The 22,149-nt window shown below is 44.6% G+C and overlaps 1 protein-coding gene across 1 annotated transcript in view; it reads left to right on the plus strand.

Moving 5' to 3' along the window:
• INTS8 (integrator complex subunit 8) overlaps positions 1-22,149 on the plus strand; it is an 82,504-nt gene that overhangs the window by 50,090 nt on the left and 10,265 nt on the right. Inside the window, 6 exon segments of the mRNA XM_044293424.1 lie at positions 6,389-6,445; positions 6,542-6,603; positions 9,238-9,356; positions 18,275-18,378; positions 19,563-19,613; positions 19,693-19,766. Of these exon segments, the coding sequence (XP_044149359.1) occupies positions 6,389-6,445; positions 6,542-6,603; positions 9,238-9,356; positions 18,275-18,378; positions 19,563-19,613; positions 19,693-19,766 (467 nt within the window).

Here is a 22,149-nt window from a genome sequence, read left to right on the forward strand (position 1 = left end):
CCTTCTTTGAAAGGACTTCCATCGTGACGACGATGATAATAAAGGGTTAAGTTGACAGATATGAAAAGGTTCTGGGAACCAAAGTCTAGGGGGGTATTCTGCCATGCCCGACATCTAGCTTAAAGGGGTTCTCTGGGAATGATTTAATATGGCCACCGGCAACTTGTCCTAGAATGTGAGCAGAACAGGTTTCTCCATTTGCATAGCTGACTAGGGCAGTGAGAAGGTGAGGCCTCCCTGCACTGCTCTACAATAAGGATGCAATCCTGCCTACGATATGCCATCATGGCTGAGCAGCCTGGCAGGAAAATATGTAGTATATGCAAGTGCCAGAGAGTAGTGTGTAATGAGGTTCCCTCCTAGGCAGCTCTGCAAGTGGAGGCAATCAGTCCTGCTCACATTCTAGGACAGATTGCAGGGAGCCATTTTAAATCCTTCCTGGAGAACCCCTTTAAAGGGACAATTGCGAGAACAATGTTATCTGTAAGTCAGCATCATGGACGACACTCTTGGTGATGCTGATTGGCTGAGAGCAGCTCCTGCCCAATAGACTTTTCAGCTGGATGTAACACGTTTCAAAGAAAGCTTGAACTTTTCATATTGTGTAAATCCCCCGTCTGCATTATTTTTCTGTTCTGATGGATATGAGGGAACTGAACGGATGCAGTTTCCTCCTGGCAGGCAGCTGCTTGTCAGTGGAGGTGACTGCTCCATTTACATGCAGCGATCTCCTCCACAGTATGGGGAGGAGCGATCACTAATGCCATTGCTCATCCCCATACAGAATCATTATTTGCTGGCAGCAGAGGCTGTTTAAACACCATGATCTGCTGCCAGCAAATACTGATTTTAGATGAACGCATTAAAGATGTGATTAACCGATGACCGGGAGAATCGGCAGCACGTTTACCCCGGAAGATAATCGTTAAGGAGCGTTCCTACGAATGCTTGTTAACGATTATCTGGCCGATGCTCCGTCAGTGTTAAAGCACCTTAAGACGGTACTTGCACTTCTGTGTCACAGCGATATAGCTTGTGCCAAAAAAACTGTTGGATCCCATCTGCGGATACTGGGAAAATGTTTTTAGCTGGTTGCTTGAGTAGCAATGTTCTTATGACAATTGCACTTGTTGGCTACATGTCAAAAAAGAGAGACAAGGGGGCACACTTCTAATATGAGCGGAGCACCAACCATGGTAATAAATCACTAAATAAAGTAACTAAATCAAGAAAAAAAACATAAAAAGCTGCACATCACTAAATAAAAGCCATACTTATTTCATTGAACAACACACTAAGAGATTAAATCTTGTATACAATGAAGGCCTTGTTTAGGACAAAAGATCAATCCAATGCACACGCAGTCCTAAATGTGGACAATTGTATGCTGCCAAAAGACACCAAATTCAATACATGACATCAAACAGGTTACAGTACAATACAATAATAAAAATGTCCGGGCAGACAGCGTGCACAGATAATGCACCCCACGTGTATCGCTGAAATCAGCAGCTTCCTCAGGACTCTCTAACTGAATTGTTGTACATCTATTTATATGTGTCCTAAACCATCACAATCACCTGGGCAGAGCATGATATGGGTATAATGTAATGGAGTGTCAGCGTTCCTGGTGTTCCCAAAACCGGACTGCGCATGCGCAAGATGGCGTGAAACCGGAACTGTGTTCCAACGTTCTTTATAAATCTCTATTCATGAATGTTAAACGTTATCATGTATTGTGGCTGTGTTCTGGGCTATGGAGCGCATGGTGATGTATTATTACAATTCACAGCTATTTCATTAACACATCCTTGTTTTACATCATTTCTGGTCTGTGGAACGCATGTCGGAACACAGTTCCAGTTTCACGCCATCTTGCGCATGCGCAGTTCGGTTTTGGGGACACTGACACTCCATTACATTTTACCCATATCATGCCTCTGACCAGGTGATTATGGTTTTCTTAGGCTACTTTCACACTTGCGTTCAGAGCGGATCCGTTCAGAACGGATCCATCTGTATTATATTTTAGAAAAAATTCTAAGTGTGAAAGTTGGTCAGACGGATCCGTCCAGACTTTACATTGAAAGTCAATGGGGGACGGATCCGTTTGAAAATTGAGCCATATAGTGTCAAATTCAAACGGATCCGTCCCCATTGACTTACATTCTAAGTCTGGACGGATCCATTTGGCTCCGCACGGCCAGGCGGACATTCGAACGCTGCAAGCATCGTTCAGGTGTCTGCCAGCGGAGCGGAGGACAAACGGTGCCAGACTGAGGCATTCTGAGCGGATCCGCATCCACTCAGAATGCATTAGGGCAGTACGGATGCGCCGCTTGTGAGAGCCTTCAAACGGAACTCGCAAGCGGAGCCCCAAACGCTAGTGTGAAAGTAGCCTTATTAGGACACACAAATGGATGTACAACAACACTTGGAGACCCCGGAGGAAGCCGGTGATTCCAGCAATAATAAAAATGCCCGGACATTTTTATTATGGGTATTGTAACCTAACTGTTAGATGTCATGTATATCATGGGGGTGCCCATGTTTGTGCATTTGATTTATTTTTTGTTCTGCTCAAGGTCTTGATTGTATACAATATTTTAATCTTTGTGTGGTGTTTAATACAATAAGCATTGCTTTTATTTTGTGATGTGCAGATTTTTATACAGTTTTTCTTGGTTTAGTTATTTACTTGTTGGCTACATAGGTGCTGAGTAGTGTGTGATCTTCCTCTCCCTACAGGCTATGCAGTGGGTGCGCTCCCCTCCCTATGCAGAGTGCCTTGTGTTTGCTTTGCTCACCATCTATGCACTGATGGAGTGCCACTGTAATTTACCCTCCCCGAAGTTGTCCCTTTGTCCACACTCTGATGTGCTCGGTAACAGATTCTGACCAATTTCTGTCCAATCAGATCAATAGTTTGTGTGTATAACAAAAGATCTGTGTGTGTAATAGGCCATCTGACAAATGATTGGTCAGATAATCTGTGTCCTTACTGTCACGAACACTGATGGGAGAGAAATAGGGGAGCGCAAAGACAACAGGCTTAGCGAGGCGCAGTGTCAGATATAGGACAGCCAGCTATGTGAATCATACCGTATTTTACAGACTATAAGACGCACCTGAGAAAATTTTGAAAAAAATGTTCTGCTTATTAAAGCTTCCCTTATGGCGCTACTGTGGGGGTGAGGGGGCTGCAAATAATGTGCTGTCCGCTATAGCACACTATAACCATGCAATTAACAACAATGACTCGTACTCGCCCAGTAGATGGATAGGCTACTGTGCTTCATGTATTAAATTGGCCTCCTACTGCCCCACTCGCATACACCCGAACCGAAGCATGCATTAATGTGCCTGCCTACCTGGCTGAGAGGTCTAGCCCAGGTGGTGGCGATGCTGGATTGTCTCTGCATGGGTGATGGTATACTGAAGTCCGGGCAGGCTTGGAGGCAAAGTCCTTTGCCTGTGGCCCATGCAGAGACCATCCAGCACTGCCACCCCCTGGGCTAGAACTCTCAGCCGGGTAGGCAGGCATATTAATGCATGCTTCAGTTCAAGTAAATGTGAGCGGGACAGTAGGAGGCCAATTAATACAAGCGACACAATAACCTATCCATCTACAGGGGGAAGCAATTGGGTGGGGGGGGGGGGGGGGTTGGCACTGCTGGACCACCCTGACTGCGGACTAGAAGACACAGGCACTTTTTAGCAAGATTTGTCTTTGCTAAAAAGTTTTTGCTAAAAAAAATTGGATCTTATAGTCCATAAAATATGGTAAATGGTTGGAAATTTTTAAGAAAGATGCTTTAAAACGTTGCTTGATTTTGCATTTAGGAAGCACATAGAAAAACAGTAAAATAATCAGTGCAAAAGTTTCCATCACCTTTAAGGAACAATCTAGTTCATTGGAAATGATCACCATAGTTGAGCCAACTGCTAATTATTGGTCATATTCGCAAAATTAAAGAGGACCTGTCACCACTACTGACATGCATGTTTTAATAGCTGTATGCATTTCCCATGTAATAACAATTCTGGAGCATCTAGTCTTATGTCTGTATGTTGTGCCGTTCCTTTATTATTCCTACTAGCAGTTGTGAATGAATTGCTAGCAGTCTGCAGTAAGGGTACAGAGGGGAGGTGACCAGTTGGGGGGTGTGCACCTGCACAGACTCACTCTATCCAATAAGTTCTGCCATTTTCAGACTGTGCAGGGACACACCCCTAACTGGTCACCTCCACTCTGTGCCCTTACTGCAGACTGCTAGCAATTCATTCATAACTTCTGGTAGAAATAATAAAGGAACAGCACAACATACAGACGTAAGAAGTGATGCACTAGAATTATTATTGCATGGGGAATGCATAAAGCTATTAAAACAGGCCTGTCAGGAGTGGTGACAGGTCCTCTCTAAAGGCTGTGGACAACCTTGGGAGTCTTTTTTTTTTTTTTTTTTTATGTTATTGCATTCTACTTATTTGGGGCTAAAGTGGTCTTTATTCGAATTTTCAACAGTTTTTTTTTTTTTTCTATACAGCTGTCGGCGTCTGTGTATTTGCATACTATTGTTTTCTCAAACTGATAAGAATATGGCTTAAAGGGAACCTGTCACAATAAAAATTACGAGAAATCTGCAGGGAGCATGTTATAGAACAGGAGGAGCTGAGCAAAAAGATATAGCGTTTTAGGGGAAAAGATTCAGTAAAACTTGTTTTTAATTGATTTAAATTCCTGCTGATTCTGGGCTTTGACGTCCAGGAGGAGGTCCTATCAGTGATTTACATCATTCCCTCTATGAGGAGGCGGTCCTATCAGTGATTTACATCATTCCCTCTATGAGGAGGCGGCCCTATCAGTGATTGACAGCTATCTCTGTATACACAGTCAGGGAACGCTGTCAATCACTGATAGGGCCGCCTCCTCATAGAGGGAAGGCTGTCAGTCACTGATAGGACCGCCTCCTCATAGAGGGAATGATGTCAATCACTGATAGGACCGCCTCCTCATAGAGGGAAGGCTGTCAGTCACTGATAGGACTGCCTCCTCATAGAGGGAATGATGTCAATCACTGATAGGACCGCCTCCTCATAGAGGGAATGATGTCAATCACTGATAGGACCGTCTCCTCATAGAGGGAATGATGTCAATCACTGATAGGAACGTCTCCTCATAGAGGGAATGATGTCAATCACTGATAGGACCGTCTTCTTGACTTCAAAGCCCAGAATGAGCAGGAATTTAAATCAATTAAATACAAATTTTACTGAAACTTTTCTCCTAAAACGATATATCATTTTGCTCAGCTCCTCCTGCTCTATAATATGCTGCCTGCAGCAAAAACACCATGTTCAATGTGACAGGTTCCCTTTAAGTGTTTATGAGATGTCAGAAGTTAAGGGCTACAGACTGAGCCATCAGAGCTGCTGTCTGATCTGGGACTTAGTGTTAACAGAAAGTCTGCAAATGACACAAACTGCCAGCTGTGCAGAGATAACAGATTTTTGGGCATATTAAAAATCGGACGACTAGTCCCTATATAGGGATCTTACCTTGTTCTGTGGCTTGGTTTCGCTAAAAATCAAGCTTTTAAAATATGCAAATTACTTCACTACCAGCAAGTAGGGCGTCTACTTGCTGGTAGCCGCCGCATCCTCCTTTCAAAAAAACGCCTCCTCCTCCTGATGATTGACGGGGCCAGCGAGCGCTCTCCTCCTCTGGCTGGCCCTGTCTGCAATTCAAATCCTGCGCCTGCACCTCATTCGGCGCAGGCGCTCTGAGAGAAGGACACTCGCTTACTCAGCACTTCCTCAGTGCGCCTGCACCGATGACGTCTTCTCTTTCGGGTTTAGAGGTGACGTCATCGGCGCAGGCGCACTGAGGGAGTGCTGAGGAAGCGAGCATCCTTTTCTCAGAGCGCCTGCGCCGAATGAAGACACGTAAGGCGCAGGCACAGTATTTGAATTGCAGACAGGGCCAGCCGGAGGAGGGGGCGTTTTTTTTAAAGGAGGATGCGGGGGCTACCAGCAAGTAGACGCCCTACTTGCTGGTAGTGAAGTCATTTGCATATTTTAAAATCTCGATTTTTAGTGAAACCAAGCCACAGAACAAGGTCAGAGCCCTATATAGGGAATAGTCGTCCAATAAGGATTTTAATATGCCCAAAAATGAAAAATGAGTTTTGGGGGGTGACAGAAGCCCTTTAAAGAGCAATTAAAGAAAATATTTTTAGCCAAAAATGAGTTGAATGCAATAATCAAAAATACCTCCAAAGGTGTCCACAGCCTTTAAAGGGTACATCTGTGACATCCTTACATAAATGTGCATTTTCCGCTTCATAGAAACAGCAGTGATACCCGATATTTACCCTTTGTTCCCCAGGAGCCGCTAGTGCTGACGACGTTGCTGTCTCTGTTTGTCAAGCTTCACAATCTTCGGGTCAGTACATTATTCTTCTGACAGTTTGGCTGGAGTGATTTTTTTTTTTTTTTTTTTTACGAATTCTAAAGTTTTTTTATTCTATATTCCCTGCAGGAGGACATTGTAAATGATATCACTGCTGAGCACCTCTCTATCTGGCCATCTAACATCCCAAAGTAAGACGTGTATGCTGCTGATGTTCTCCATAGTGTTTATTGTGTTATCCTCTTTCTTTCTTTTATTATCACGGTACTCCCATGCGTTTTTTGGCCTGCAGTCTTTACAGGTGAAACGTCTTAATAAATTTGCTTAGTCTTTGAACCACAAGAAAATGCACAGTGTGAACCAAACCTTAAAGGGAATCTGTTACCGACTCTTGGCCTATATAAGTAATGCTACCATGCTGTTGTGCAGTCAGACTTTGTATAAAACATACCTTTGGCATTCCAATGTCCAGAAAATGATGTTTATTTTATATGCAAATATAGGGTACATACTGCTTGGCAGGGCGTTTCCAAACTTTCTAAGGGCCCAAGCCCTCCTATTCAGTGATCCCAATACCTCCACTAGACACTCCTAACTGCCTGTGAGGTCCCCGACGCCCTCCTCAACTGCTGGTGACATCACCTCTCTGCCTTAGCCTGCTCGTCACAGTAGATTGTAAGGGCATTGACCTCGCAATACTCGCTGCGCTTGCACAGCGCTGCCAGGGTCATCACTGTGGGAGTGCTACGATCCCATTGACAGAGCCAGCGGAGTTGCGCATGCGCAATAATTATAGTGAGGGCGATACCCTTCTATACTGTGATGAGCTGGCCAAGGCAGAGATTGAGGAGGTGACGTCACCAACAGTTGGTTTTCTTACCTATTATTTCAGTTCCCTGTCACAGTACAGAATCGGGGTCAGTATCCTGGTCATGGTAGAGTAGGTTGCACACGCCCCATCCCCTAATTCTGCCCTAGTTACAGCCCTGAATACATTGTGTAGTTAAAGGCTTTGGACACCTTCGGGGGCAATTTTTTTTATTGTTACGTTGTACTTATTTTGAGCTAAAAATATTTTTTAATTGGTCTAAATAAATAAAAATAGCCCCTTTCTCAGTACAGCTTTGAGATTCTCTCGCAGCAGGCTCTGTGTTTATACTGTTTCAGCTGACTGCTCCTGATCTCTGACCTCCGGCTGCTCTATTCCCTTCTAGAGGAGTTCCGAGATCAACCATGCAAGTGTGCATGCTGGGAGTCGTAGTTTCACCACACCTGACGTGCCGATCCCTGTCCTAAACACTCATTATAGCTCAATTATTATCTTGCTGATAAGAATGGTGCTTAAATTGTTTGTGACCTATTAGTAATTTAGAGATAAAAGGAACTGAAATTCACACAGCTAGACAAACAGTTAACCCTTTGTGACAGAATGGCTGAATATTTTTAATAAAGACCATGAAAAAAATGATTTTTAGTCCAAAATGTGTAAAATTTCATCATAAAAAAAATCGCCACCCAAGGTGTGCATTTTTTTGTTTTTTGCTCCCAATGCCATAACTTTTTTTAGTTTTTTTAATTTTCCATTCACATAGCTGTATAAGGGCTTGTTTTTTCCGGGACAAGTTGTACCTTCCAATGGCACCATTTATGGTTGCATACAGTGTAGTGTGAAGCGGAGAAAAAATTCCAAATGGGATGGAAATATTAAAAAAAAAAAAAAAACTCAATTCTGCCATTTACTGCCATTTTATTGTTTTTTGTTTTTACAGCATTTTTTTATGTGGTAAAACTGACCTGTTACTTTCATTTTTAGGGGTCAGTACGATTACAACGATACTACATATGTATAGCTTATGTGTATGGAGCTGTGTGACTCATTTTTTTTCGGGGCAATCTGTACTTTCCATTGATACTATTGTGGAGTGTGTATAGCTTTTTGATCACTTTTTATATTACATTTTTTTGTGGCAGGTGAAGTGACCAAAAAACATTGATTCGGCCATTTAGATTTTATTTTATTTTTTTCCCATTTCGCCATACAGGATAATTGTTTTTATATTTTAATAGTACGGACGTTTTCGCACATGGCGATGCCCTTGATGTTTAATTTTTTTTTATTGTTTAAATATTTTCATTTTGGGGAAAGGGAGGGTGATTTTGAATTTTGATATTTTTGTACTATTTTTAAAATGATATATTTTTTTATTTTTATTTGTTAGATTGCTTTTCTCATAGACCCCAACCATTAGCATTGGAGTGTATGAGAAATACACTATGGGGGACCTTTATCAAACTGGTGTAAAGTAGAACTGGCTTAGTTGCCCATAGCAACCAATCAGATTCCACCTTATATTTTTCACAGCTCCTTTTGGAAAATGAAAGGTGGAATCTGATTGGTTGCTGTGGGCAACTAAGCCAGTTATACTTTACACCCTCTCCCCCTATGTTCCTATGGAGCCCTGCCACAGGCAGGCTCTCCATAGGAACGAGTGTGCGGCAGTCTCGTATCACTCAGGAATACAGAGGCTGCCACGCACCATCCAGCTCCCCCAAACCTCGGGGGAGCTGGTGCACTGTTTTTGACCTCCTGGATGCTGTGGTCACATTTGACCACAGCATCTGAGGGGTTAAATGTATGCGATCAGCATGATCATCGACTGCATACATTAGTCCCAGGCGCCTGCTGCTTAAAACACCAGCCATCCGGTGGCTATGGTGCCATTTTTAAATTGACGTGAGGGGGTCGGGAAGGGGTTAAAATGCACAAAATGTTGACTTTCTCTATAAACATTTTGCTATATTTTCTGGACTTTTCCACACCTCAGTCTTCAGGCCGTAGACTTCGATGCCGTTGCCATCACTATAAAAGAGCTTGTGAACTACACACTGAGAATCAATGCCTACAACCACTCCTGGCTCATCATCCAGGCAGACATCTATTTTGGTGAGTGACATAGTGATTTTTATTTTCCTTACGCACGCCACCATACGAGATAAATACTTTTATATTTTAGTAGTTCTGTCATTTTCCGATGTGGCGATACCAGTGATTTCTTTGTTTTAATTAGCTTTACATAAAATGGGGTGATTTGAATTTTGTATGTTTTATTTGTCATCGGCAGCTATCTCTGTGTACACACTTACATAGTGTGTACAGGGTGCATGTAGCAGAGCAGGAAGCCTGGCAGGGACTCGGTGACACGTCTCTGACTCATTTGATTCTTTTAACTAATAAACTCTCAGACAATTATCTGAGTCCCTGCAATAACTATACAGTGTAATTACATCACAGTCTGCTCACTGCAGCAGAGCTGTGTTTGCCAGGAGCGAGTCCCTCCTGACCTTCGGTTCACTTGAGAGCTGACGCTGCTGTACTGCGCTGCTCAACTCAGCCTGGGGGGCGTCACCTGATTCCGACGTGAGATGTCGGTCGGTGGGCGGGCGGAGACAGCACATTTGGAGCAAGCAGGAGGAGCCGCTGCTGGAAGAAATTGGTAGATAATGATGGGGGAGCCGCGGACTCAGTTTTTAAAGCGATGACGTCACGAAATATACCGCGGTATTTAGGAAACGGCGATATCGCCATTTTTTTTAATACCGCGGTATATCGTGATACCGGTATATCGCGCAGCACAGTGGCTCAGCACTCGGCTATAAGCCAAGCACTGGTGCCTTGCAGCGCTTTGGTCCTGGGTTTGAATCCGACCAAGGACAACATCTGCATGGAGTTTGTATGTTCTCCCCGTGTTTGTGGGGGTTTCCTCCTGGTTCTCCGGTTTCCTCCCACACTCCAAAGACATACTGATAGGGAACTTAGATTGTGAGCCCCATTGGGGACAGTTGGATGCTAATGTCTGTAAAGCGCTGCAGAATATAGTATATAAGTGCATAATATAATAATAATACATCATGATTACATTCAGCCATAGAAAGTATAACTCTACTCCAACAACTCCTTCTTGGTGCAAGATATAATATATTTTTGTTTATTTTATATTTATTTATTTTATTTATTTTTGTCAATGAATTTATAAATGCTGCTGTGGCTGGCCTGTGCCTGATCGGCAAAATTCTACAAGATCTAGATTTTTTTTTCCCAATCGTCCATGACAGCATCAGGATACAGGGTCTGCCTCCCAGGACAGGAAGTGGATCCTACAGGTGTGTGCCGTAGAGGGGAGTAGTTTCTCCCTGGGCAACTAAAGAAAATTTTGTTTCAGTTAGGGGGTGCGTGCCGGGTGAGTTCCCCACTGGACACACCTGGAAGAAGCTAGGCTGGGCTGAGGAGCGGCACGGCGTTACTAGCGGGGAAGAGCTATACGAAGTATAGGGAGTTGGCTGTGTTCCCTTACTAACCGTTGAGCGGTCCCCCGCTATTGTGGACGCCTTCAGCAGTCCCATGCAGCAGGCTAGAGGCCGGGAAGGGGGCGCAGCCACATTATAATAAAGGACCGGCATGGTGAGTCACGTGCTCGCAAAACGCCGGCATGTGAAGTCATAAGATCCCGCGAGATTTCGCTGTTAGATTATCAGCCAGAGCCGCTTCGTTACCTAACTCTGCCCGGAGGGCTTTAGGGTTAAAGAATTGGATAGGAAATGTGGCATCAAAAAAACACCTGTGTAATATTCCTTGTAAAGGCAAGTATTTATTTGGGTCAACCTTAGATGATATTTTTGAAAAAGCTGGTGATAGGAAGAAGGGGTTCCCCTTTGGCTACCGCAGGCAATATAGTTCCTTTCGTGAGAATGAAAGATTCTCCGGTAAAGATAAGAGCCCTGGTAGGAAGAATAGCAGGTGGAAATTCTCCTCTTCTAAGTCAAAAGGCTTCCTGTTCAGGAGCCAGGGCTCTGCCCCCGAGAAGGATAATACGCAATGACTCCATGGTTGGAGGAAGATTGTCAAACTTTCTCCCCGCCTGGTCCAGAATTTCCAACAGCAGTTGTATTTTAACCTCTCTAAGAGAGGGGTTCAAGTTGGAGTTCAGTTCTTCCCTGCAAGAAACATTTTTCATTTCAGAAATAGGTCAAAAAGTTCAAGGGGCGCTAGAAAGGGAGGTGGAGATGTTAGAACAAGGTGCTCTTATTCCTTGCCCTCCTGGAGAAGAAGGATCAGGTTATTAGGATCCAGGTGCTTCAGTTTGGGATTTCTATGGCTCCCCATATATTTACCAAACTGGTGGCAGAGATGGCGGCTCACATAAGAGAGAAGGACATCTTATTTGTCCCATACCTGGACGATTTTTTTTATAGTGGCCCCATCCAGGCAGATTTGTCTTTTACAAGTAAATCAAGAAATTCAGATCCTGGAATCATTGGGTTAGATCGTGAACAGAGACAAATCCAGAATGATCCCCCAACAGATGCAAAGGTTCTATTGGGGATATTGTTGTACTCGACCTCCCAGAGATCCTTTTTGACCTTGGACAAAGTGGAGAAAAAAAGTCAGTGGTGCGGGATCGGATTCTGTGTCCTTACGTTTCAGTCAGGAAAGTTACAGTGGTTATAAAAAGTCTACACACCCCTGTTAAAATGTCAGAAAAAAAAAAAAAAATTGTGTGGTTGCATTAGTGTGCACACCCTCTTATAACTGGGGCTGTAGCTGTGTTCAGAATTAAGCAATCACATTCAAAATCATGTTAAATAGGAGTCAGCATAGACCTGCCAACATTTAAAGTGCCTCTGATTAACCCCAAATAAAGTTCAGCAGCTCTAGTTGGTCTTTCCTGATATTTTCTTAGTCGCATCCCAAAGCAAAAGCCATGGTCCACAGAGAGCTTCCAAAGCATCAGAGGTATCAGTCAGGAGAAGGGTACAAAGGAATTTTCAAGGCATTAGATATACCATGGAACTTAGTGAAGACAGTCATCATCAAGTGGAGAAAATCTGGCACAACAGTGACATTACCAAGAACTGGACGTCCCTCCATTGATGAAAAGACTAGAAGAAAATCGGTCTGGGAGGCTACCAAGAGGCCTACAGCAACATTAAAGGAGCTGCCGGAATATCTGGGGTAGAGTGGCAAGACGAAAGCCTTTTCTTACGAAGAAAAACATCCAAGCCAGGCTACATTTTGCAAAAACACATCTAAAGTCTCCCAAAAGCATGTGGGAAAAGGTGTTATGGTCTGATGAAACCAAGGTTGAACTTTTTGGCCATAATTCCAAAAGATATGTTTGGCGCAAAAACAACACTGCACATCACCAAAAGAACACCATACCCACAGTGAAGCATGGTGGTGGCAGCATCCTGCTTTGGGGCGTTTTTTTTCTTCAGCTTGGGGGCCTTAGTTAAAGGGAACCTGTCACCAGTTTTATGGTGTCCTAACTAAGGGCAACATAAATAAGTGACTGATTCTCTTAGCAAAATGCTGGGTCACTTTCTTTAATTGACCCAGTCAATCTGCCAACATCTTGTATTGAAAAGCTCCAGCTCATAATGATGAGTCCTGAATATTCATGAGCTCCTGACTCTCCCCGCCTACCTGCTGCAATTGACAGTTTTTTCCATATGAATCAGCAGCAGGTGGGCAGGGGAGTGGCTATAGCTGTTAATTCAATAAACGCTGGACTCAATGACATCACGCTGGACTCAAATCAGCTCATTAGCATGTGGCATCTTTGTGTGTATATTATGAGGTAACCATCTGTCACACCAGTAAGTGAATACATCTAAGGCACTTTTTAGTAGTTGATGATTGTATATAATTAGTTAGATTATAATCAAATATCCACATGACAGGTTCCCCTTAAGCTACAAGGAATTATGAACAGTTCCAAATACCAGTCAATATTGGCACAAAACCTTCAGGAACTTCATCTTTCAGCATGACAACGACTCAAAGCATACATCCAAATCAAGGAATGGCTTCAGCAAAAGAAGATTAAAGTTTTGGAATGGCCCAGCCAGAGCACAGACCTGAATCCGATTTGAAAATCTATGGGATGATCTGAAGAGGGCTGTGCACAGGAGATGCCCTAGCAATCTGACAGATTTGGAGTGTTTTTGCAACCATATTTTATTTTTATATTTTTTCTTCCCTCTACCTAAAAGATTTCAGTTTGTTTTACAATTGAGTGGTACAGTTTATAGGTCACATTAACGGTGGAAGAGTTCTGAAGTGATTTATCTTTGTCTCATTTTTTTTACATCACAGAAACCTGACATTTTACCAGGGGTGTGTAGGTGTATGTCCATCCTAGGTACCTTAACTTCTTGCATTTCCGCAGTTCTGTGGGCACAGGCTCATTCCAGGTCTCTCCAGTGGGAGATTCTCCAGTCTTGGTCAGGGAGACTGGAGGAGCTGGACAACAAGATTCTCATCTCCAGGGAGACCCGTCGGTCGCTGGAGTGGTGGCTGGTGCAGGAGAATCTAGATCAGGGGGTTCCGTGGAAGGTGGTAAACCCTTTAATAGTTACTGCAGATGCCAGTCCGTCTGGTTGGGGGGCCCATGTTCTAGACAAAGTTTTTCAGGGTTCCTGGGACAGCTCAGATTGGGAGATTTCTTCCAACGCAAAAGAATCAACGGCGGTTCTGAAGGCTTTGCGGGAGATTCTACCTTTTGGCTTCAGAACCGACATTTAAAAGTTTTGTCCGACAATGGTTTCGTGGTGGCCTACTTGAATCATCAGGGGAGAACCCGATCCATAAAGTTGATAAGAATTACGAGTCAGATTTTCTCCTTGTTGGAGGGAAAGGTGTTGTCACTGTCAGCCCTACATATTAGAGATGTAGACAATTGGAAAGTGGACTACCTGAGTCGACACAGGCTAGACCAGAGGGAATGGTCTTTGAATCAGGAGGTCTTTGCCAAAATAGTAAGTCTGTGGGGGTTGCCAGATTTTAGACCTCTTCGCTATGAAAAGGAACAGGAAGGTGAGAAGGTTCTTTTCCCTTTTGTCCAGGAGATTCTCCCACAGCAGTTAGATGCCTTCCTCCAGCCCTGACTGAATAGAACCACAATATGTAAAGGCGGTATCTCGCACGCCCTGATCCAGACTAGGCCTCAATTACATTTGTTTGCCCAAAATGGCTCTATTTCAAATACCTGAATAGAACCACAGTATCTAAAGTATGTATCTCACCATGACATATGCAGCAAAGGCTGCAAAATTAACTTTTTTTGCCCAAAACGTTTTTTTTGTTTAATAACTGAATATGACAGTAGTATATAACCCTTGAATTTCACACGTGCTGAATTTGTGTGTATTTTGCCCAAAAAAGGGTGTTTTATTAATAGAAGAATATAACCCCAGTATATAAAGGGTGTATCTCACACACTCTGACCTACACTAGGCCGCAATAAAAGATTTGTGCCCAAAATGGCTGTATTTCAAATAACTGAATAGAAAGACAGTATGTTAAGGCGGTATCTCACAATGACATATGCAGCAAAGGCTGCAAAATAAACTATTTTCTTCCCCAAATGGGTGTTTGTTTAATAACTGAATTTGACAGCAGTATATCACCCTTGAATTTCACACATGCTGATGCAGCAAGGGCTGTAAAAATTGGGTATTTTAGCAAAAAAGTGTGTTTTTAAAAACCCAGAAAATTATGGCTGTATTTCTAGCTTAAATTGCACACTGACTAATCCAGATGTTGGATATTGCCAAAAACGTGTGTTTTTTTTACTAACAGAATATGAAAGCTGTATATATTTCACACGTGCAGATTTGTAAAATAGTGGATTTTGGCAAAAAAAAGTGAGTTTTTAAAAAACCTGAAAATTATGGCTGTATTTCTAGCTTAAATTGCACACTGACTAAGGCCTCATGCACACGACAGTTTATTTTCACGGTCCGCAAAAACGGGGTCCGTAGGTCCGTGATCCGTGACCGTTTTTTCGTCCGTGGGTCTTCCTTGATTTTTCGAGGATCCACGGACATGAAAAAAAAGTTTTGGTGTCCGCCTGGCCGTGCGGAGCCAAACGGATCCGTCCTGAATTACAATGCAAGTCAATGGGGACGGATCCGTTTGACGTTGACACAATATGGTGCCATTTCAAACGGATCCGTCGCCATTGACTTTCAATGTAAAGTCTGGAGTTCTTTTATACCATCGGATTGGAGTTTTCTCCAATCCGATGGTATATTTTAACTTGAAGCGTCCCCATCACCATGGGAACGCCTCTATGTTAGAATATACTGTCAGATATGAGCTACATCGTGAAACTCATATCCGACAGTATATTCTAACACAGAGGCGTTCCCATGGTGATGGGGACGCTTCTAGTTAGAATACACTACAAACTTTGTACAAGACTGCCCCCTGCTGCCTGGTAGCACCCGATCTCTTACAGGGGGATATGATAGCACAATTAACCCCTTCAGATGCGGCACCTGAAGGGGTTAATTGTACTATCATATCCCCCTGTAAGAGATCAGGGCTGCCAGGCAGCAGGGGGCAGACCCCCCCCCCTCCCCAGTTTGAATATCGTTGGTGGCACAGTGTGCGCCCCCCATCGGGCCCCCCGTCCTCCCTCTAGTGTAATAAATCGTTGGTGGCACAGTGTGCGCCCCCCATCGGACCCCCTTCTTCCCTCTATTGTTATAAATCGTTGGTGGCACAGTGTGCGCCTCCCATCGGCCCCCCCTCCCTCTATAGCAGTAACAACATTGGTGGCCAGTGTGCGGCCTCCCATCTCCCCCCCCCCCCCCCCCCCCCGATCATTGGTGGCAGCGGAGTTCCGATCGGAGTCCCAGTTTAATCGCTGGGGCTCCGATCGGTAACCATGGCAACCAGGACGCTACTGCAGTCCTGGTTGCCATGGTTACTTAGCAATAGTACAATAGTAGAAGATTCATAGTTGCCTGCCTGCTGCTGCGATGTCTGTGTCCGGCCGGGAGCTCCACCTACTGGTAAGTGACAGGTCTGTGCGGCGCATTGCTAAAGAACTGTCACTTACCAGTAGGAGGAGCTCCCGGCCGGTCACAGACATCGCAGCAGCAAGCAGGTAAGTATGAATCTTCTACTGTTGTACTATTGCTAAGTAACCATAGCAACCAGGGCTGCAGTAGCTTCCTGGTTGCCATGGTTACCGATCGGAGCCCCAGCGATTAAACTGGGACTCCGATCGGAACTACGCTGCCACCAATGATCGGGGGGGGGAGATGGGAGGCCGCACACTGCCACCAATGTTGTTACTGCTATAGAGGGAGGGGGGCCGATGGGGGGGTGCACACTGTGCCACCAACGATTTATAACAATAGAGGGAGGAAGGGGGGGCCCGATGGGGGGCGCACACTGTGCCACCAACAATTTATTACACTAGAGGGAGGAAGGGGGGGGCGCACACTGTGCCACCAACAATATTCAAACTGGGGAGGGGGGGGGGTCTGCCCCCTGCTGCCTGGCAGCCCTGATCTCTTACAGGGGGATATGATAGTACAATTAACCCCTTCAGGTGCTGCACCTGAAGGGGTTAATTGTGCTATCATATCCCCCTGTAAGAGATCGGGTGCTGCCAGGCAGCAGGGGGCAGTCTTGTACAAAGTTTGTAGTGTATTCTAACTAGAAGCGTCCCCATCACCATGGGAACGCCTCTGTGTTAGAATATACTGTCGGATATGAGTTTTCACGAAGTGAAAACTTAGATCTGAAAAAGCTTTTATGCAGACGGATCTTCGGATCTGTCTGTATGAAAGCAACCTACGGCCACGGATCACTGACACGGATGCCAATCTTGTGTGCATCCGTGTTCTTTCACAGACCCATTGACTTGAATGGGTCCGTGAACCGTTGTCCGTCAAAAAAATAGGACAGGTCATATTTTTTTGACGGACAGGATACACGGATCACGGATGCGGCTGCAAAACGGTGCATTTTCCGATTTTTCCACGGACCCATTGAAAGTCAAAGGGTCCATGAAAAAAAACGGAAAACGGCACAACGGCCACGGATGCACACAACGGTCGTGTGCATGAGGCCTAATCCTGCAAATGCACCAGATGTTGTATAATGCCCCCCAAAAAAAATTTAAAACCCGATTATTAGTGCAGTTTTCAAGCTTGGATTTCAATGTCACAAAAGCTCAGATGCAGTGCTGGTGCGCTAAGCTTGCATAAAATGGCCGCCGCCCACCTAACTAACAGACGGATAAGTTATTTTTTTCAGTCACTGGGCCCAGGGCAGGGTAAAAAGATTGTGCCCTGCACCCACACAACTAAATGTATGTAGATCGCTGAGTTAAATTCAAGTTCTGAACAACGATTCTCTCCCTGAAATCACCAGCCGCATCCTCTCCCTACACTAGTAAGAGCAGAGTGACGTGCGGCGCTACGTGACTCCAGCTTATATAGAGGCTGGGTCACATGCTGCACTGGCCAATCACAGCCATTCCATTAGTAGACTTCTAAGGGCACACAGTTAAACCCGCTTGTTGATTGGCTGCTCTGCAGCCTTTCAAAAAGCTCCAAGAAAGAGCCGAACCCGAAATTTTACTAAAATGTTCGGGTCCGGGGTCAAAAAAATCCTAAAGTTCGGTACCAACCCGAACTTTACAGTTCGGGTTCGCTCAACCCTACCTGTGGGTTTCTTGTCCTGGGACCCTCTCTCCTGGTGCTGTCATGGACTCTGGAAAATCTAATTACCGGTGAGTGTAATTATCATTTTTTCCTACAAAGGTCTTCTGGGTATGTTTTAAGAGACATGCAGAAATAAGGACTGATGGTTCAGAGTGGGTGCCGGCCACAGCAGCAGCAGCTTTTCTGGCTTAGGCTATGGCATGGCTTCTTTATGTAATACTTCCAGGAATTTTTTAACAGCAAAAAAACTGCAGCATGCCATGTATATGACGTGACGACTGAGGAGTGTTAATGAGGCACAACCAATTCTAGAAGTGTTTTCTTTCTTTCTTGGTACAGCCACCAATCAGTATTCTGCTGCTCTGAACTATTACCTGCAGGCAGGGGCCGTGTCCTCTGACTTCTTCACGAAGCAAGTTCCACCAGATGTCTACACAGACCAGGTGAGGAGACTCAAACCAAGCGCGTTATATACTCTGCAAACCAGAAAATAACTCGGCAGCCTCAGCCTAGTCCATGGTTTCCAGATATGAGCTTGTGAATAGGAAATATTTTCTTTCTATTAAGCGGGTTTTCCAGGAGTCGTATATTGATAGCTTATCGTTAGGATAGGTCCTAAAGCCTCATTCACACGTCAGTGTTTCACGTACGTGTGCTGTCCGTGTTCTCCGCGGACAGCACATGTCCCCATTCATTTTTACTGTGTGTATTCATTTTGGACGGTCCGTGGGTCCGTGTTTTCAGCACGGATGCATGTCCTACCTTGGTCCGTGTTCTCTGATCCATAACACCCATTATAGTCTACGGGTCCGTGAAAAAAACGGATGCCATCAGTGTTGCATCCGTATTTCACGGATCATTAAGAAGAGATGCTTTGAAAATTATTTTTCTGTGTCAGTGAAACACGGACAGCAAAAAACTGACCCAACACGGATCTGTCATGGGAGAAAACACAGATTGAACACGGTCCGTGTTACCACTGATCCAAAACTGACACAGACGTCTGCATGAGGCATAAGGCTGGTTTCAGACGAGCGAGTGTCACGCTCCAGACTCACAGCGCAGCTCCCGTCATAAACTTCCAGCACTCCCGGGGTCGCATAGCATTATATTGATTTATGATGCTATGTAACCCTTACAGTTCTGGAATGTTTTGGATAACACGGACAGCATTATGTCAGTGTTATCCAGTACATTCCAGACCTCTAAGGGTTACATAGCATCATAAATCAATATAATGCTATGTGACCCCGGCAGTGCTGGAATTTTAGGACAGGTGCTGTGCTGCGAGTCCGGAGCGTGACACTCGCTCGTCTCAAAGGGGACTAAATATTTGACTGGAGGTGGTCAGCCTTCTCACAGCATACCAAGCACAGCGCCGTACATTGTAGAGTGGCTGTATTTGGTATTGCACCCCAGACCCATTCAGTTGAATGGGACTGAGCTGCACCTAGGCCATTTGATCGATGAACGTGATGTCACTGGCATAGGAAGAGGCTTTGACCTCTTTGAAAAATTGATTGGCAGGGGTGCCGAGAATCAGATCTCCACTGATCAGATATTGAAGATATGTCATGAGTACTCCTGGAAAGCCTCTAATTTCTCCAAATTATTATTTTATCCATAGGTGATTAAGAGGATGATAAAATGCTGCTCCATGTTGAACTGCCACACACAGGTATGAATTAGCTGCGTCCAGTGTCCTGCGCCATCAATGTGGCTCTTGTGTATGAATTGTAATATTACTCTCTGTATAGGTGGCCATACTTTGCCAGTTCCTCAGAGAAGTTGATTATAAGACTGCCTTTAAAGCCCTGCAAGAACAAAACAGGTAACGTACACCGTGTCAATGGCAAATTGTATTCTACGGCCCGCAGGGACTTTCTTCTGTTTCTGTTTTTTATTCCACCTCCAAAGCCAGAGACATGTAAGACCCTGCCTATGATTCTGTATAAATCCTGAGTTCCTATTACACAGGTTTGTAGATGCTTTAATTCCTTCACTGAGCTGCAATGTCCATACTTACTAATGAAGTAAAAGCTATAGGGTACATATAGACAAGATGAATTTGCTAAATCAATTTATAGAGCACCTGTCACCGCTCCTGACAGGCATGTTTTAATATCTCCATGCATTCCCCATGTAATAGAAATTCTGCAGCATCTATTCTTATGTCTGTATGTTGTGCCGTTCCTTTATTATTCCTACTAGAAGTTAGGAATGAATTGCTCGCAGTCTGCAGTAAGGGTACAGAGGGGAGGTGACCAGTTGGGGAGGGAGGTTATTACATGGGGAATGCATGTAGCTATTAAGGGTACTTTCACACTTGCGGCAAAGAATTCCGGCAGGAAGTTCCATCGCCGGAACGGCCTGACGGATCCGTCTGACAAATGCATTGAAACACCGGATCCGTCTCTTCGGTGTCATCCGGAAAAAACGGATCTGGTATAAATTTTTATTTATTTTTTTCATTTTTAAAGGTCTGCGCATGCGCAGACTGGAAAGCAAGATCCGTTTTGCCAGAACACTTAATGCCGGATCCGGCACTAATACATTTCAATGAAAATTCCGGCAGGTGTTCAGTATTTTTGGCCGGAGAGAAAACTGCAGCATGCAGTAAGAGGGACTGAACAGATTGCTCTCCATTCAGAATGCATTAGGATAAAACTGATCAGTTATTTTCTGGTATTGAGCCCCTAGGATGGAACTCAATACCGGAAAACAAAAATGCTAGTGTGAAAGTACAGGTATGTCAGGAGTGGTGTCAGGTCTTCTTTAAAATAATTCAACAATATGGCAATGCCAAAATGAAAAAAAAATCTACCCCGATAATCAAGACTAGAATAACCCAGGAACCAAACTGGAAAACACACAGAAATGAAAACTATAAGAACAGTTAATAGTAAGCCCAGACAGTACCAACCCTAATAACCAACATACAATGACAATAATTGATTCAACATCCATCAATGTAGCTACCAGGTCTGAACCAAGGTCCTCTTGGCCTGAGTCGGCTTTCCTATTAGACTGCTTTCACACACGTGTGTGGGGTCTGTGACCACTGCTTTTCCGGGACCAACCACTGCTAGTCTATCCTGAACTCCCTGTATCATAGTGATTTGTGCAGTGAGGTCCAGCACAATTGTGGGTCTACTGCCCTGTGCTGAAATGATTCTGCAAGTACAGGACAGTAGACCCACGGTCAGACTGGAACTCACAGGATTATAAATCACTATGATGCAGTGATCAGAGGTCAGCTGAGCAGCGATCAGTCTGGGAAATGCTGCCCTCGCTTGGCCCGTGTTTCATGGATCACATGAAAGCAGTCTTGGATCACCTCTGTAACGGAACGCCTGGCACCCCGACCGGGTACCTCCATTGGTAAATGCTCCTAGTGCTTTCCGAGGACTCCAAGCACTCCACTTGACACCGTACGCACTGCAGACCCCATGAACCGCCGCAGCTTGGTTGGGGTCTCACCGTCCTCCACCCACGCTGGACCTACTACAAGGCTCCAGTGGGTGAACCTCTCCTACAGCCAGAGAGCAGGAACAGCTCTTACAAGAGCTAGTAGTTATGCCAGGGGAGTAGAGCAAATCTTCAGCGTATAGCAATCCCCCAGTTTGATCAGTTATCCAAACACCAGTCTCAACATGATGAAGGATAAAACAGGAACACTTTATTGAGGGCTACCCGCCCGTATTTATGCAGGTCCCCATCTGGTGGACACGCCCCCAGGGGACCAGAATAGAGACTGCGACACAGAACAGATACAACACATCCCCACAATGCATCATGGTTTCCTCCTCTCTGCCCCAGAGACAACCGAGGGCAATCCAATTATCTCTCAGGACAAAGGGGAGATCGCCAATACACATGTGGAGACAACAGGACAGACATCACCACCCAAACACACAATGTCACACCCTCCCAGCAACCACAGACATTTAACATATTCCCAGATAGCTCAAGTCTGAGTGCATATCATTAAGTGAATGGCACTCAGACCACACGAATACAATTAAACTAGCCATCTGGGTGCCCTCACATAACAAAATACAATTCCAAAGACAGATTTAAGCTGTGCGGCCGGCCTGTCTTCTTTAAAGTTAGTATGGGCCATAATCCTGGGGCAGGAGGCTGGCAACCAGCCCCCTCCAAAACACCGTGGCGAGGTTGGTTTCGTCACAACCTCCTCCCCAAGGCATGTGTCT

This window comes from Bufo gargarizans, chromosome 5 (assembly GCF_014858855.1).
Source record: "Bufo gargarizans isolate SCDJY-AF-19 chromosome 5, ASM1485885v1, whole genome shotgun sequence".
NCBI classification, from domain to species: domain Eukaryota; kingdom Metazoa; phylum Chordata; class Amphibia; order Anura; family Bufonidae; genus Bufo; species Bufo gargarizans.